This window comes from Lathamus discolor, chromosome Z, assembly GCF_037157495.1.
Source record: "Lathamus discolor isolate bLatDis1 chromosome Z, bLatDis1.hap1, whole genome shotgun sequence".
In the NCBI taxonomy this organism is placed as follows: domain Eukaryota; kingdom Metazoa; phylum Chordata; class Aves; order Psittaciformes; family Psittacidae; genus Lathamus; species Lathamus discolor.
Window position 1 is genome coordinate 23827226 of NC_088909.1, and position 14284 is coordinate 23841509.

At 46.1% G+C, this 14284-nt stretch overlaps 1 protein-coding gene across 1 annotated transcript in view; it reads right to left on the reverse strand.

The window, feature by feature from the left end:
• The window catches only part of EDC4 (enhancer of mRNA decapping 4), a 42228-nt gene that overhangs the window by 12743 nt on the left and 15201 nt on the right, over positions 1-14284 (reverse strand). Inside the window, exons 13-19 of the mRNA XM_065662223.1 lie at positions 11802-11874; positions 11284-11375; positions 10461-10657; positions 5806-5894; positions 4841-4994; positions 3682-4145; positions 1563-1664 (exon numbers count right to left, since the gene is read on the reverse strand). Coding sequence (XP_065518295.1) covers positions 1563-1664; positions 3682-4145; positions 4841-4994; positions 5806-5894; positions 10461-10657; positions 11284-11375; positions 11802-11874 — 1171 coding nt within the window. The remainder of the gene's footprint in view (positions 1-1562; positions 1665-3681; positions 4146-4840; positions 4995-5805; positions 5895-10460; positions 10658-11283; positions 11376-11801; positions 11875-14284) is intronic.

The following is a 14284-nucleotide window of genomic DNA, read 5'->3' on the forward strand; positions in this document are numbered from 1 at the left end:
GCAGGAGAGAGAACTTCACTTGCAATACTTGACAGCATTAGCCTTCATTAATGGGAGGGGATTTACACTCAGCTCTTAATCCACATGTGGGCAGTCACACAGCTAAGCAGCTCTCCACTACAACCTTTAACAAAGAGATCTCCATAGATCTCAGCATGTGCTGCTCTGTTCTGATTCAGGCCTGCTCAGGCTGAGCTCAAATGCTGCACAACAAGACTTTAATGTGCATTTGGGACAACTGCGGTTGAGTGTGGGGAAATAACACCTGTTCTTACTGCATATGCACAAGGATGTGACACTGGATGAGCACATAGCATATCTTTACAGACGGAAAGCACTTCACACTGCAAGCATTTCAGGAAGAGAGGAGAATCAGGTTGAGCCTACGATGTACATGATCCTCAGTACCTTGGAGGCTTTCAGCTGCTGACCAGCCACCCAGTACAGGCTGGCTGGCTGTGTCAGTCTGAATTTCAGTGTGCCATATGAACAAACTCTCAGCTGTCAAACAGGGTTGAGCTTGCCAGGCACACATAAGGTGTCCACAGAGCTTTACAGTGGCTCATGAGTGAGAAAAGCAAGAAAAGTTTCTTGCCAAAAGCAAGAAACTATCCCCTCTACTCTGCTCTCATGAGACCTCACCTGGAGTACTGTGTTTAGGTCTGGGGCTCCAAACACAAAAAGGATGTGGAGTAAGTCCAAAGAAGGCCATGAGATTATTCAAGGACTGGAGCACCTCTGCTATGGCCAAAGAAGGCCATGAGATTATTCAAGGACTGGAGCACCTCTGCTATGGAGACAGGCTGAGAGCTGGGCTTGTTCAGCCTGGAGAAAAGAAGGATCCAGGGAGACCTTAGAACAGCTGAAGTGCCTAAAGGGGCTACAAGAAACCTGAAGAGGAGCTTTTGACAAAGACCTGTAGGGACAGGACAAGGGGGAATGGTTTTAACCTTTTAAAGCCTTTTTAATGGCTTTAAGAGAGGAGATTGAGAAGAGGTATCAGGAAGAAGTTCTTTCCTGTGAGGGTGGTGAGGCCCTGGCACAGTGTGCCCAGATAAGCTGCAGTTGCCCCATCCCTGGTAGTGTTCAAGGCCAGGTTGGATGGGGCCTAGAGCAACCTGCTCTAGTGAAAGGTGTCCCTGACCATGGCAGGGGGGTGGAACTGAATGAGCTTTAAGGTCCGTTCAAACCCAAACTATCCTATGATTCTATGAAACTAACTCCTGATATACCTTCACCATCGTATCTAAGGTACAGTATTTGGATACCGACCCTTTAATACATTTTCACTGGTAATTAAACCAAACTTGGCATATACTTTTCGAAGCAGCACAGTCATATCTTTCCCTGCAGAGAGTAAACTGGACAGTGTCCAGAGACTGATCTGGTGAGCAGCTGAAGTCATCAGAACATTACAGAAGCTGGACTGCATAGACACATGAAGTCAGGAAACAAAGCAAAGACATTCACCCCACATGTGAAGGCTTGCTGGGGACAGAAGCACAAATGCAGCCTGAACTGACTCCATGCAGGGCGAGAGAGGGGTCTAGGCACTCTGGTACCTTTGTTCTGCACTAGCATCCTGGCTGTCATGCTGCAGCAGGTGGTAGCTGTGTCGATGATAGGAAGAGCTCTTGTGCTTTTCTTCAACCTCATCCCTCGGGCTAGAGGAAGAAAAAACCAAACCATCATGAATGTCTCTTTCAGCTTGGATATTTGCTCACTTCACTTCTCATGAGAGATCATGATAGAATGTCTAAACTAAACAACCCCCCACACCTATATGCACAGATGTAGAAAGCAGCAGGTGTTGTGTAGAGCCACTGAACACTCCAGTTTCTCCAAGTGTTTTCCTGGGGGTCTTAAGAAGGGATAAGCAGCTCAGCTATGCTTCAGGCACTAACCAACAACAACCTCCCAACAGATGTTCATGCGAAACAGGTAAGCCACTACTCAAAGTGGGCAGTACAGTGCACTTCAGTGAACAGCATCTCATCTTGGATTTGCTTTTCCCCATGGAATACTGATCTCTGGGACAAAAAAATCAGTGCTTTCCACTTCTTTCAAGTGTCTGAGGAAGTGTGTGAACTACATGGTTTAGCTTTACCAGACAGAAGAGAATTGCAGCAGTGATTCCAGTCTCAGTTTCATAAAGACTTTGAAAGCAAATGGCATGTTCTTCTATGCTGTAAACTAGGTCTATGTGAATTCAATTGTAGGAAGATCTTTAGACAGAAGTGAGCAGTTGTTACTTTCACAAAGGTGGCTGCCTCATCCCTGGTTCAAGGTTGGAAGGGGCTTGGAGCAACCTGGTCTAGTGGAAAAGTGTCCCTGCCCATGGCAGGGGGTTGGAACTGGATGACTTCAAGGTACCTTCTAACCCAAGCCATTCTAGGGTTTATTCTATGATCCTATGACTTTACTGAGCTACAATGCCAAAACCAACCCCAACCAACCAACCAGAAATCTCTCAAAGATATTCTGATATGAGGAGTCCTGAAAAATTCAAAGACAGACTGTAAACTCCTGTATTTTCTCAACTTTAAATTAAGAGCAAAAGCACTGTGTAGAGACACAGCTCCAGTGCCCTCCCCAGAGCTGTCAGAACTGTTTCCTGAAGCAGAATCCTCAAGTGTGGAGGCACAAAGCAAGGCCTTTCTTTCTGATGCGAGGGAACAGTCACTGATGCTCTCAGCCTGATAGTCCTGTTCAAGAGAGAGCTGCTTGCACACAGCCTTTGCCTAGACACTCCGGAGATACAGGTGCCCCTTGCTGCTCCCATCCCACTACAAGACAGAGACATGAATTCTGTGATGAATCCTAGCACCACTCCAGTGTCATAGAATCATGGAATAGTTAGGGTTGGAAAGGACCTTAAGATCATCTAGTTCCAACCCCCCTGCCACAGGCAGGGACACCTCACACTAAACCATGTCACCCAAGCCTCAGTCCAACCTGCCCTTGAACACTGCCAGGGATGGAGCACTCACAACCTCTCTGGGCAATCCACTCCAGTGCCACAACACCCTCACAGTAAAGAACTCCCTCCCTATATCCAATTTAAACCTCCCCTGTTCAAGTCTGAACCCATTACCCTTTCATAGTTTGCTCCTGGTAAGCAGGCATATGTAATGTTGCACCATTCTGCATGCCTGCTCCACAGAGACTTTGCCATTCATTTCTGACTTTTAAAGTACTTTATTTGTATGCTAGCTGCACAGAGCCAATCCTAGAAGAGAGATGTACGATTAACCTATAATCAAACCTGGCAATCAGTTATGTGCTAATTGATTAAACAAGAGCATGCAGGAATGCATCACCAGGGGCAGAATTTAGCTTGTATTGGGTTTTATTTAAAACAATAAAAAATAAAAAACCCCATCTCATGTCTCTATTCCCAGGTGAACATGAAGGCCAATAAAGTAGACTTTCACCTTGTTAACAGAGTTCCTTTATGTTACAAGGGGTATTGGAGAGGGAAAACTGTTAGAGCTTGCCTGGGAAGTTCAGGGCACAGCATACACAGACCAAGCACACAGGAAAGTTGAATGATCAGATCCCTTAAGGAAAGGAGGGATGGAGAACAACTCTGAATTAAGCTCAACATAAGAGCTTTCACCAAGCGAGCAATTTGTCAAGTGCAAAGAAATTGCTCTAAGCAAGACAAACCCAAGTGATTACCTGTCTGCCATGGTATTCCGGGTTTCTCTGGTTATGTCAGGAGCTGCTGGCCATGGCTGACTCACAACACTGTCGGAAGATGCATTTTCCTGAGTTAAAGCAGTCTCCAGTAGCGATGGAGCATTCAGCCTGTCCACCTCCACTGGAGGCACGTCCAACGAGTGGTGGCTGTGCTCGGAATTGTGCCGGGTGCCTGGAGACAGCAAATGCAAGGCTGAGGCAGCAGATGCCATACTGTCTGCGTGATGGCTGGAATCCAGCACCTCTGCAGGAAGCCCAGAGGGAGCTGTCGCAAAGCTACGTTGCAAGGTCTCAGAAGCAATCTCAGGAATATCCTGGGACATGACAGTGGAAGCAGAGGAAATGACGTCTGGTGAGCGTTCACGGGTGGGAGAAGCCTGGGGCATCACCAAGGGCTCCACCTCCTGCAGTTCCAGTGCTAGAGAAGGGTTTCCCGACGAGACCTGAGCACAGAAATCAAACAAGAGCCTTTAGGATAATGTGGAGACACCCCAAGAGACCCTGGTGACTTACAGCAACCACCCCTGGGAAAAGCCTTTCCTCATATGATCTCTGTGCTCCCATTCTGTTTGCCAGATGGAGAAATGCCCCAAGACTTGTAAGAGGCTCTCAGATTGGCTAACACACTTAACCCATGCTAGTTTGAACACACCTTCAAAAGAAAGTGGAATACCAGTTCTACTTCCCTGCTCTGCTCCAGGATCCCTTCTCTTTGTGGGGAAAAAAGTTAGTTTTAATAATGAGTATCTCCTGGACTAAACAGCTTATTTCAATTTCAAGCTTTGGTCATAACCTGCTTTACATCATACCTGAAAAGAAAGATTTAGGAATAGGAAATGATTGTTTCAGACTTGTCAGGCCAGCAAGGAGGAAGACAGTACTTTCCAGGTAGCACTGTCTCCTAACACAAAGGCTGACGACATTCAACCATTGCAACAGTGACAGCACAAGCTAGAGCTGTCTCTTGTTTTCAGAGAAATGCTGTTTTACATGAGGTCAAGGTCCATTAACACAGGTAAATCTCTGTTCCAGAGGGTAGCCACTGGCCCTCTTAATATCCAAGTAAGTTTAATTTCAGCTTGTATAGGCTCAGAGAGAGAGCTCTCTTGTCCCAGGAGGAGACTAAAGGGAGCCTTACTGGAAGAGGTGCCTTTGGTGTCAGCTTGTCAGAAAGGCCTGGGATAAGAACTGAATGGCTCCTAGGGCTAGTCTGGAGACCGCTGCTACTGCTACTCAGTGTGAGGCTGGTGTCCAGCTGCATCTTGGGGCTCACAGTTAAGTCTTCCGATGGCCTGCAGGAAACAGACACAAACAAATCAAGCAAGCCAACCTAATGATACAGATCTGCAGACACTCAAGGTGAGGAAATGGAACCCACAACTCAATGGAGGAGTCCACCACAAACAGCACTAGTGCTCTCCAAGCCCTTGCTCCTTCCACCATGGTCAGCTACTCCCTCTCAACTAGCACCTGCAGCTCACAGTACCCAGGGAGAGACTAAGTAGAAAGGTCAAAATAAACAAGCAAAGAAAAGAAGAAAAAAAGTAAAATGAGGGAGAGGATTGCATTTCTTAAATTTGAGGTGTCAATAGAAGAAGGGACCAGATAGACAAGATGTATCTTCAGTGCCCACTGTATGGAGTTTAGGGAGAATCAGGCCACTATTGGATAGGTCTTTGTCCTGTTCCCACCCCCCAGAGGTGAAGTTTTCACCTGATATGCAGCCCAACCCATTGCAACACTAGTAAGATTTTCCTAACAGCCCCAGTTATCTCCCTTGTCCTTGGTGGCTGCATGTGCTCTTACCTGTAAAGAGCAGCCCTTTGGGAGAAGCATGTAAAGCAACAAAACTGAGATGCAGTAAGAGAACCCTTCTGAGGCACAAATGAAACACTATTGCTGGTCCCTTGGATGACAACAGGCATGCTCCAAGCTGCACTAGAGATGCAAACAGTTGCCTATACAGGGACACTGGGACTCAAGCCAGTTTCTAACTCAAGTTAGTCTCTTCTACAAGATACACTACAGCTCTGCGCCACCCTGAAGGACTGTATCAGTTCACCTTCACCTGCAAATGTATTATTTAATACACATGCTATTTACCTGGGCATAGAGGCATCTGTGACAGAAGTGCTACTCATGGCTGTGACCGAAGTCAGGGAACTGACACTGCTGCCTGGAGACACAGCAATCTGGAAGAGAACACAGCAGTAGGGGTGTGACAGAAGAGCTCAAGAGAACTTTGCCTGAGGGTGCTGGCTCCAGAACTCCTAAAGAGTCTTTGGTGAAGAGGGAATAGAAAAAATAATAGGTCAAGTGGTACTGCTAGAGTTCTCAGGTGATGGTCGAAGGCAAGCCCTAACACACCAATTACATGAACCATGACTGCTGTTATTGCGGAACTGATCTCCCAAAAAGTGGCATTCTGCAGGGCTCTGCCCCAGATTCCCATTTTGCTCTTTGAGCCTAGGCTGCTATGCCAAGGTTTAGTGAGGCGAGAGTCTGTACAAGGTTTAGGTCCTGCACTGCTGATACACTGAGGCAGAATGCTCTTAACATCTGTGAAGAGCACAGTGGGACATGCTGGCCACAACTGCTGCTTCTGGGTACCAAAACACATAGAGAGCACACAAATACTCAGCTGGGAAAGCTGGAGTGGCCAAGTTTCTTAGGCTTAACAGTACTCATGGCAGAGAGAACAAATTGAGCAAAATTAAAGGCTCTGTCAACCCTACAGTGCTCCTGGGTGCTGTTGCCAGCCAGAAAAAGCCTGCCATGAAACAGGCAGCAGTGAAAAGCCAGGTTTAAACTGAACAGTTACACTGTCCAAACTGAAGACTGAGCTGCTCCTTGCAGCAAAGAGTATGCGCAATCATCACTCCAGCAACAACTTCTCTCCTCCCCTGGGACATTTTTGCATTGGGAAGGATACCCACCCACAGGAATGAAATTAACTCCTGCACTCCGCAACTTTGCCAGGAACAGCAAAACCTTTAAGAGGAGTTTAATTTATTCTTTAGTGCCTAAGTTGTCACCAGTGTGGTCTCTCATTAGTCAGCTCAGCATGACCTCGCTTTCTACATATGTCCATGTGCCATCTGTCCTCATTCAGCCTCCTCAAGCACATATTCCAGCTGTGGTGACAACCATGGTGTCCTCCCTTGGTGGTGGAAGCCCTGCCTTAGGATGTGCACGTGGAGTGCTGCTCACAAGCACTCTCCTGCTTCCCTGTAAGAACCATATCAACACAGCAATTAACTGCTGACAGTTAATTTCTCACAGAAAGGCAGAGAAACCACAAAGAACACAGCTTCTCACCAGTGGAATCCTTGTCCACATCTTGTCATTAAGACGCAGATCACTTTTCTTAAATTAAAAAGTATTTTTCAAAGTTCATCCTTTATGTCTACTCCCATTCTAAAAGCACACAGAGAAAACTCCACAGTCACAAATCCAGTACAGAGGGAGAAAGGCAGGCTACGAAGCAAGAACATCTGAGTGCCTTTAAGACTAACATGACACCTGGATGCAGAATGGTCAACAGCATTTTTCTCAATTCCTTTGCAGCAGAGTGCAGGCCACAGTTTGCTTTTACTTGAAGGGGAGTCCAGTACACTTGGAACTAACTGCCCCAGGGGTGGAAACTCAGCCCTACCATCTGCCATTGACTGATCCAGACTGCACTGGAACAGGGGCAAGCTCCAGAACACCTGCAACACATTGATGACATTATTGTGTGGGGCAATACAGCGGAAGAAATTTTTGAGAAAGAGAGGAAAGTAATCCAAATCCTGCTTAAAGCTGGTTTTGCCATAAAATGGAGTAAGGTCAAGGGACCTGCACAGGAGATTCAATTTTTGGGAATAAAATGGCAAGACGGATGTCGCCAGATCCCCACAGATGTGATCAACAAGATAACAGCAATGTCTCCACCAACTAACAAGAAAGAAACACAAGCTTTCTTGGGTGCTGTGGGGTTCTGGAGAATGCACATCCCAAATTATAGTTTGATTGTAAGCCCCCTCTATAATGTGACACAGAAGAAAAGTGATTTTAAATGGGGCCCTGAGCAACAACAAGCCTTTGAGCAAATTAAACGACAGATAGTTCATGCAGTGGCCCTTGGACCAGTCCGGACCGGGCCAGATGTAAAAAATGTACTGTACACCACAGCCGGGGAGAATGGTCCTACCTGGAGTCTCTGGCAGAAAGCTCCAGGGAAGACTTGAGGTCAACCTCTCAGCTTTTGGAGTCAGGGATACAGAGGATCTGCAGCCAGGTATACCCCAACTGAGAAAGAGATACTGGCAGCCTATGAAAGGGTTCGAGCTGCTTCAGAAGTGATTGGCACTGAAGCACAACTCCTCCTGGCACACCGGTTGCCTGTGCTGGGCTGGATGCTTAAAGGCAGAGTCCCCTCTACACATCATGCAACCAATGCTACAAAGAGTAAGCGGGCTGCACTAATTACACTGAGAACAATGGGTGGTGGGACTTTCAAACATTGGGATACACATTTACCAAAGGCCACCCCTGGCTGGTCAACCCCAGAGGATCTGCCAACAGGGCTGACCCAGCCCAACCAGAACTTTTACATAGTGTAGAAAAGGATAAAGTTCCTGTGGTGCACATAAAGAATTTGCTAGGGAAGACAGTCTGGGTTATTCCTGCTTCAGGTAAAGGCAAACCCTCTCGTGGGATTGCTTTTGCTCAGGGACCCAGACATACTTGGTGGGTAATGCAGGAAGATGAAGAAGTCCAATGTGTACCTGAAGGGGATTGGATTTTAGGGGAAAACAGCCAATGGACTCATTTGTATGCTATTGCCTGCTATATAACACTTTCATAGCCCACCAATTAGATGTATTCAGATCACCAGTGACTGGCCCTGACTTCCCTCTGACCATCATCCCAACAAAGAATGAACTTTGACGAAACCAATCAAGCTCAGCAGTGACAAGTTCCACGGTGTCATCAGCAGGTGACAATCCAACACTGCACACTGTCTCTCCTGCTCTGAAAGACTGTTATCCTGGGCTGCATCAAAAGGAGCGAGACCAGCAGGTCGAAGGAGGTGATCCTGCCCCTCTACTCTGCTCTTGTGAGACCTCACCTGGAGTATTGTGTGCAGTTCTGGTGTCCTTAACATAAAAGGGACATGGAACTGCTGGAACAAGTCCAGAGGAGGGCCACGAGGATCATCAGGGGACTGGAGCACCTCCCGTATGAAGACAGGCTGAGGAAGTTGGGGCTTTTCAGCCTGGAGAAGAGAAGGCTGCGTGGAGACCTCATAGCAGCCTTCCAGTACCTGAACGGGGCCTATAGGGATGCTGGGGAGGGACTCTTTGTCAGGGACTGTAGTGACAGGACAAGGGGTAATGGGTTAAAACTTAAACAGAGGAAGTTTAGATTGGATATAAGGAGGAAATTCTTTCCTGTTAGGGTGGTGAGACACTGGAATCGGTTGCCCAGGGAGGTTGTGAGTGCTCCATCCCTGGCAGTGTTCAAGGCCAGGTTGGATGAAGCCTTGTGTTGGATGGTTTAGTGAGAGGTGTCCCTGTCCATGGCAGGGGGGTTGGAACTAGATGATCTTGAGGTCCTTTCCAACCCTAACCATTCTATGATTCTATGATTTTATGACTGGATGAATTCAGCAGCTTTACAGGGATTGGTCCAGGGACTAAGGAATGGTATCTCTCCCTCTGTGTGTGGGTGTATGGGTGCATATGTGTATATGCATATACATATATATATATATGAGACAAGAGCAATGGTATATATTGAAAAATGTGGTATCTGAGCATGATGTGAATGGTATGGAATAAGGGGTGGATACTGTCCTGGGTTCAGCAGTAGCAGTAATTTTTCTCCTTAGTAGCTGGTGCAGTGCCGTGTTTTTGACTTCCAGCCTGGGAACAATGCTGTAACACCAATGTTTTTAGTTGCTGCCCATTAATGCTTATTCCTACCAAGGACTTTCTGAGTCTCATGCTCTGCCAGGGAGGAGGGGAAGCCAGGAGGAAGCAGAGACAAGACACTTGACCCAAACTGGCCAGGGCACGTTCCATACCACAGCACGTCATGCCCAGTGTATAAACTGGGGGAAATTAATGGGAAAGGCTAGATCACTGCTTGGGTCGGGCTTGGTATCAGTCGGCGGGTGGCAAGAGGTTGTGTTCTCTTCCCTTGTTACTTCCCTTATTCATTATTATTATTGGTGGTAGCAGTAGTAGATTTGCATTATATCTTAGTTACTGGACTGTTCCTATCCCAACCCATGGGAGTTACATTCTTTCAATTCTCCTCCCCATCCCTCTGAGCGCACCGGGAGAAAGAAGGGGGAGGACCGAGTGAGCAGCTGCGTAGTTCTGAGTTAACGGCTGGGCTCAAACCATGATAATTCTTTGTCCATTTTCCTCCATTATATCACAGCTCCAAACAAGACATGTAAACCAGTAAGAACAGTCTGCCAGCTCAGACACAGTTATTTAGCAAACCCATATTTTTACACCACACAGCTACATTAGCAGGTTTGCCGCTGAACACAGCACTTGGAACACAAGCTTAGGCCAGCTTAGCATTTTAGACGTGCCACCATGTCTTTACTTAGTTTGGTTACATGCACAGAGTTTTCTGTGTGCTCTGCATTCAGCTGACATAGCCTATCAGAGTCACTGCAGCCTAGAAAAAGTTCCCAAAAGCATCAAAATCCAAACCCACCCCTTGTACCACCAACAGCAACTCTGATTTCTGGTTACCTGTTGAAGAGATGTACTTGGTGTCATGAAAGCATCTGGAGTCATCAGTTTAGGTTTGGCATCATTTGAGAGAGAAAGAAAGTCTGCTGGTACAGGCAGATCAGCAATGTGCTGCAAGTCTGGTTGAGAGCCATGCACTGATCCTTTTTCTGATCCCAGCTCTTCTGTGCTTAGATCAGCCATGTGGTCTGGAAAGGCTTCCAAGGGAGAAATACAAATCAATTTACAGGATCTTCCCCCAAAAGCTAACGCTTTAATTCCACAAAGTATGAACTTATGTCATTATCAGACATACTTGATTCCAAAAAGAACAAACAAAAAGACCCTGCAACATCCTACTCAGATGCTGTGTTATTCTTACACGAGTAAGCTGAAGAGTGGATTTTATCAGGCTTTGATCATAAGAGATCTAAGATTCCTTTCTTCCCTAAATGTAAGGCCAGTTTAACAGCCACATGCCAGAATGGTGAACGAACTGAAAGACACACTACACACCACCCAGTCCCTTCTGCTCCCAGAGCTCTGGTGTCACTCTAATATCTTCTACCTGACAAGAGACAAACGTCAAGTTGCTGGCACAAGTGCAAAATCACCTAGGAAGGTTCACTCAAGCGTGCACAAAGCATTAGCACTCCTAGCCTAACAGGTCCCTATGCTCCATCCTCACACATTGTTTAATCAAGGACTGTGCTTCACAGCTAGCTCATATTAAAAACCCTTTACGAAATGACAACCACTATCACAAAGAGGCACCTAAGCTGCCTCCCTCCCCCACAACAACCATCTTTAAAGGCTCAAAGATAAATTTAACTCAAATCCTCACCAAATTCTTCTTGAGAGCCATGGGAAGGCATGGATGCACTTGTGTCAGGGCTATGAAGAGGCTGAAATCTAATCTGCACATCCTGTAGGGCCCTGAAAAAGAAACAGGCATCTCCAATTAGTTTATGAACCACCAAGGAAAGTCAAAAGCTTAGAAGATCTCTCTTCATTGAACCGATTCTCCTTGAATATGCTTTTAGTGTTTTCTGCCTCTGAAGTAGTGGAAGCTGATCCTTGTTCAGCTGCGTCACCAAGTTGTTCTGGTGCCCAGGGTATTAGATGTTTCCCAGCACTTACACATGAGCACAACTTTTAAGTCACTGTATACTCATGATGACAAAAAACTAGGTTGCCACAACATCATGCAGGACTACTTCTTGGTAATGCCATGTTAACCACACCACTAGAAGTTTCTACGGGGCCAAGCAGCTTTTGTTATGAACAAAAGGAATTCGTAAGTTAAATTTCTACAGGTCAGTGAACAGTTAGGAGAACCACACAGCTGCTACGCATACTCACTTGGTGTGTACACAGAAGAGTTTTATCAGCACACCTGCTGCTGATTCAACAGCACCAGCTCCCTGAGCACCTTCTGGAAATGAAACAAAAGTTAAACAGGAAGTTGGATGGAAACTGCAGACAAAGTACTAGGAAAACACCATAGCAAGTAGAAGCAGCAGTAGAGCACCAGCACAACAGAGCTTCCTCACTTCACTTCAGAGGTGATTCACCCTGCTAAAGTAAAATATAACCTGCATTCCTGTTACTTTTCAATGTGAGTATTCAAGTTTGCTCTAATTCAGCCAAACAAGCCTCAAGAAAGATAAAAGAAAAAAAGGATGCCTCATTAGTTAAGAGGAGAGGTCTGAAACTGCCAGCAATTTGTTCTGGCTGTTGAAGTAACTGGTTTGACATATATATTTAGAGAGACACACCAGCTTATGTCAAACAGAACTTCAGACTAGGGCTCAGACATCCTTCCTGATGCATCCTTCCTGCAAACAACTCTGGTTATGAAGAGCTCTGCAGTAACTTCACATCAGCCAGCACTGTCAACATCCACTCCACACCAGTATCAGTCTCACTGCTAAGAAAGCTGTGTAGAAAGCTAAACCCTATTAAAAAAAAAAAATTACCTGGCACTCCAACGTATGTTGTCCTCATCATGTAAGCACAAATCAGGGACCTGATATTTTGGTCCCAGGCTACTCTTGACTTACTACTTGTATCAGTAATTTTTACTTCTGCATTTCAGAGCAATATGGCACTAATATTGTCAACAATGTAAATTAACTATTGCATATAATAGTTATTAGCATACACATATAATAGTTATTAGCATATTACATATAGTAACAGGCATAGGGAAGCACACAGAAGCAACTATGTTGGAAAAGACCTTTAAGATCACCAGGGAATTGATTCTCTTGAAACATGCTTTTAGTGTTTAGTGTCCAGCCATTTCCCAGCACTGCCAAGGACACCATGCCACGAAGGGCCTTGTTTATTACATGGTCTGTGAACACTTCCAGGGACGATGACTCCACCCACTGCCCTGGGCAGCCTGTTCCAATGCCTGAACACCCTTTTGGTGAAGAAATTGCTCCTAATCTCCAATCTAAACCGCCCCTGGTGCGGCTTGAGGCTGTTTCATCTTGTCCTGTCACTTGTTGCTTGGGAGCAGAGACCAGAAACCTCCTGGCTCCATCCTTCTGCCAGGCAGTTGTAGAGAGATAAGGTCTCCCTGAGCATCCTCTTCTCCAGACTAAACCCCCCCAGTTTCCTCAGCCTCTCCCCATCACACTTGTGCTCCAGGCCCTTCACCAGCTCTGCTGCCCTTTTCTGGACTTGCTCCAGCACCTCAATGTCTCTCCTGTAGTGAGGGGTCCAGAACTGAATGCATGATTCAAGGTATGGTCAAGGATTCTTTCTAACGGGAAAGACGTTACTCAAAGCATGTTGCCAAATTTTACTAACAGAAAGGTAGGAGACCAAGAGCAAACCAAGAGTTGGAAGAGAGGCACCAATCAAGGAATGGCTGCATGGGACAGTTCTCCAGAAGATTCAGTATCATATTCATTATAGTAACAGCCAGAAGAATGTATCTCCTGTGTGTTTCAGAAACCTCTCCCCTAAAAGTTTTCTTGTTAGTTTCTGTTGCAAGATTTGCGATTTGGAAAAATATCCCTTCCAGATACAACAGAAAAGAATCCCACCCTTTCCATCAGTTCCGACTGTGCACTGTCCTCACATCTGACAGAGCTCAGAGGCAACCAACTGGTTTCTCAGACTATGCGCTCACACCTCTGATGTTTAATAACACAGAGAGAAGCTTGTCTTAATTACTCAGACAAACAGTCACAGACATATCTTGCCAGTTCTTCTAGGAACTCTTTTGCTCCTGTGAGCTTGCAAAGGGTGGTGGAGTGAGGGAGACTCATCCCTGTGTTGCCAGAAGTTGTGCCCTGTGTTCTGCTGGGGGCAATGACTACGAAATACTATGTGATTGTATCATGACTCAGATACTAGACAGCTGATATTGTACCTTAACCAAAGCCTCACTTGCACTCACTTCAGCCTGCACACCTCTGGAATGCTTCTTCAGTAACAAAAAGACATCAGTCAAGTTTCTGAGTGGTAAGCGGCAATGGCTCCAATCTGGGTTCAGACTCCAGGTTCACAGTATTTTCTTTACGAAGGGGTCATCCCTGGCACAGGGCACCAGAGCAGAGTCAGAAGTGTCACATTTAGAGTCCTTGAACATGCAGCCAGGTGAAGCTACAGGTGACCTGATTAGCCACTAGTCCTGCTTCAAGCAGCAGGTTGGACCAGAGACCTCCTGAGGTCCCTTCTACACAGCTCTACTCTGCTTCCCTGAAGTACTGTAGCTGCACAGGGTATATTTCATACAAGAGAATAACCACCATGGATTTGTTTAGGTTGAAAAAATGCTTCTCAGTGGTTCCAGGTGATACGATGAGAGGCAACAGGCATAAATGAAA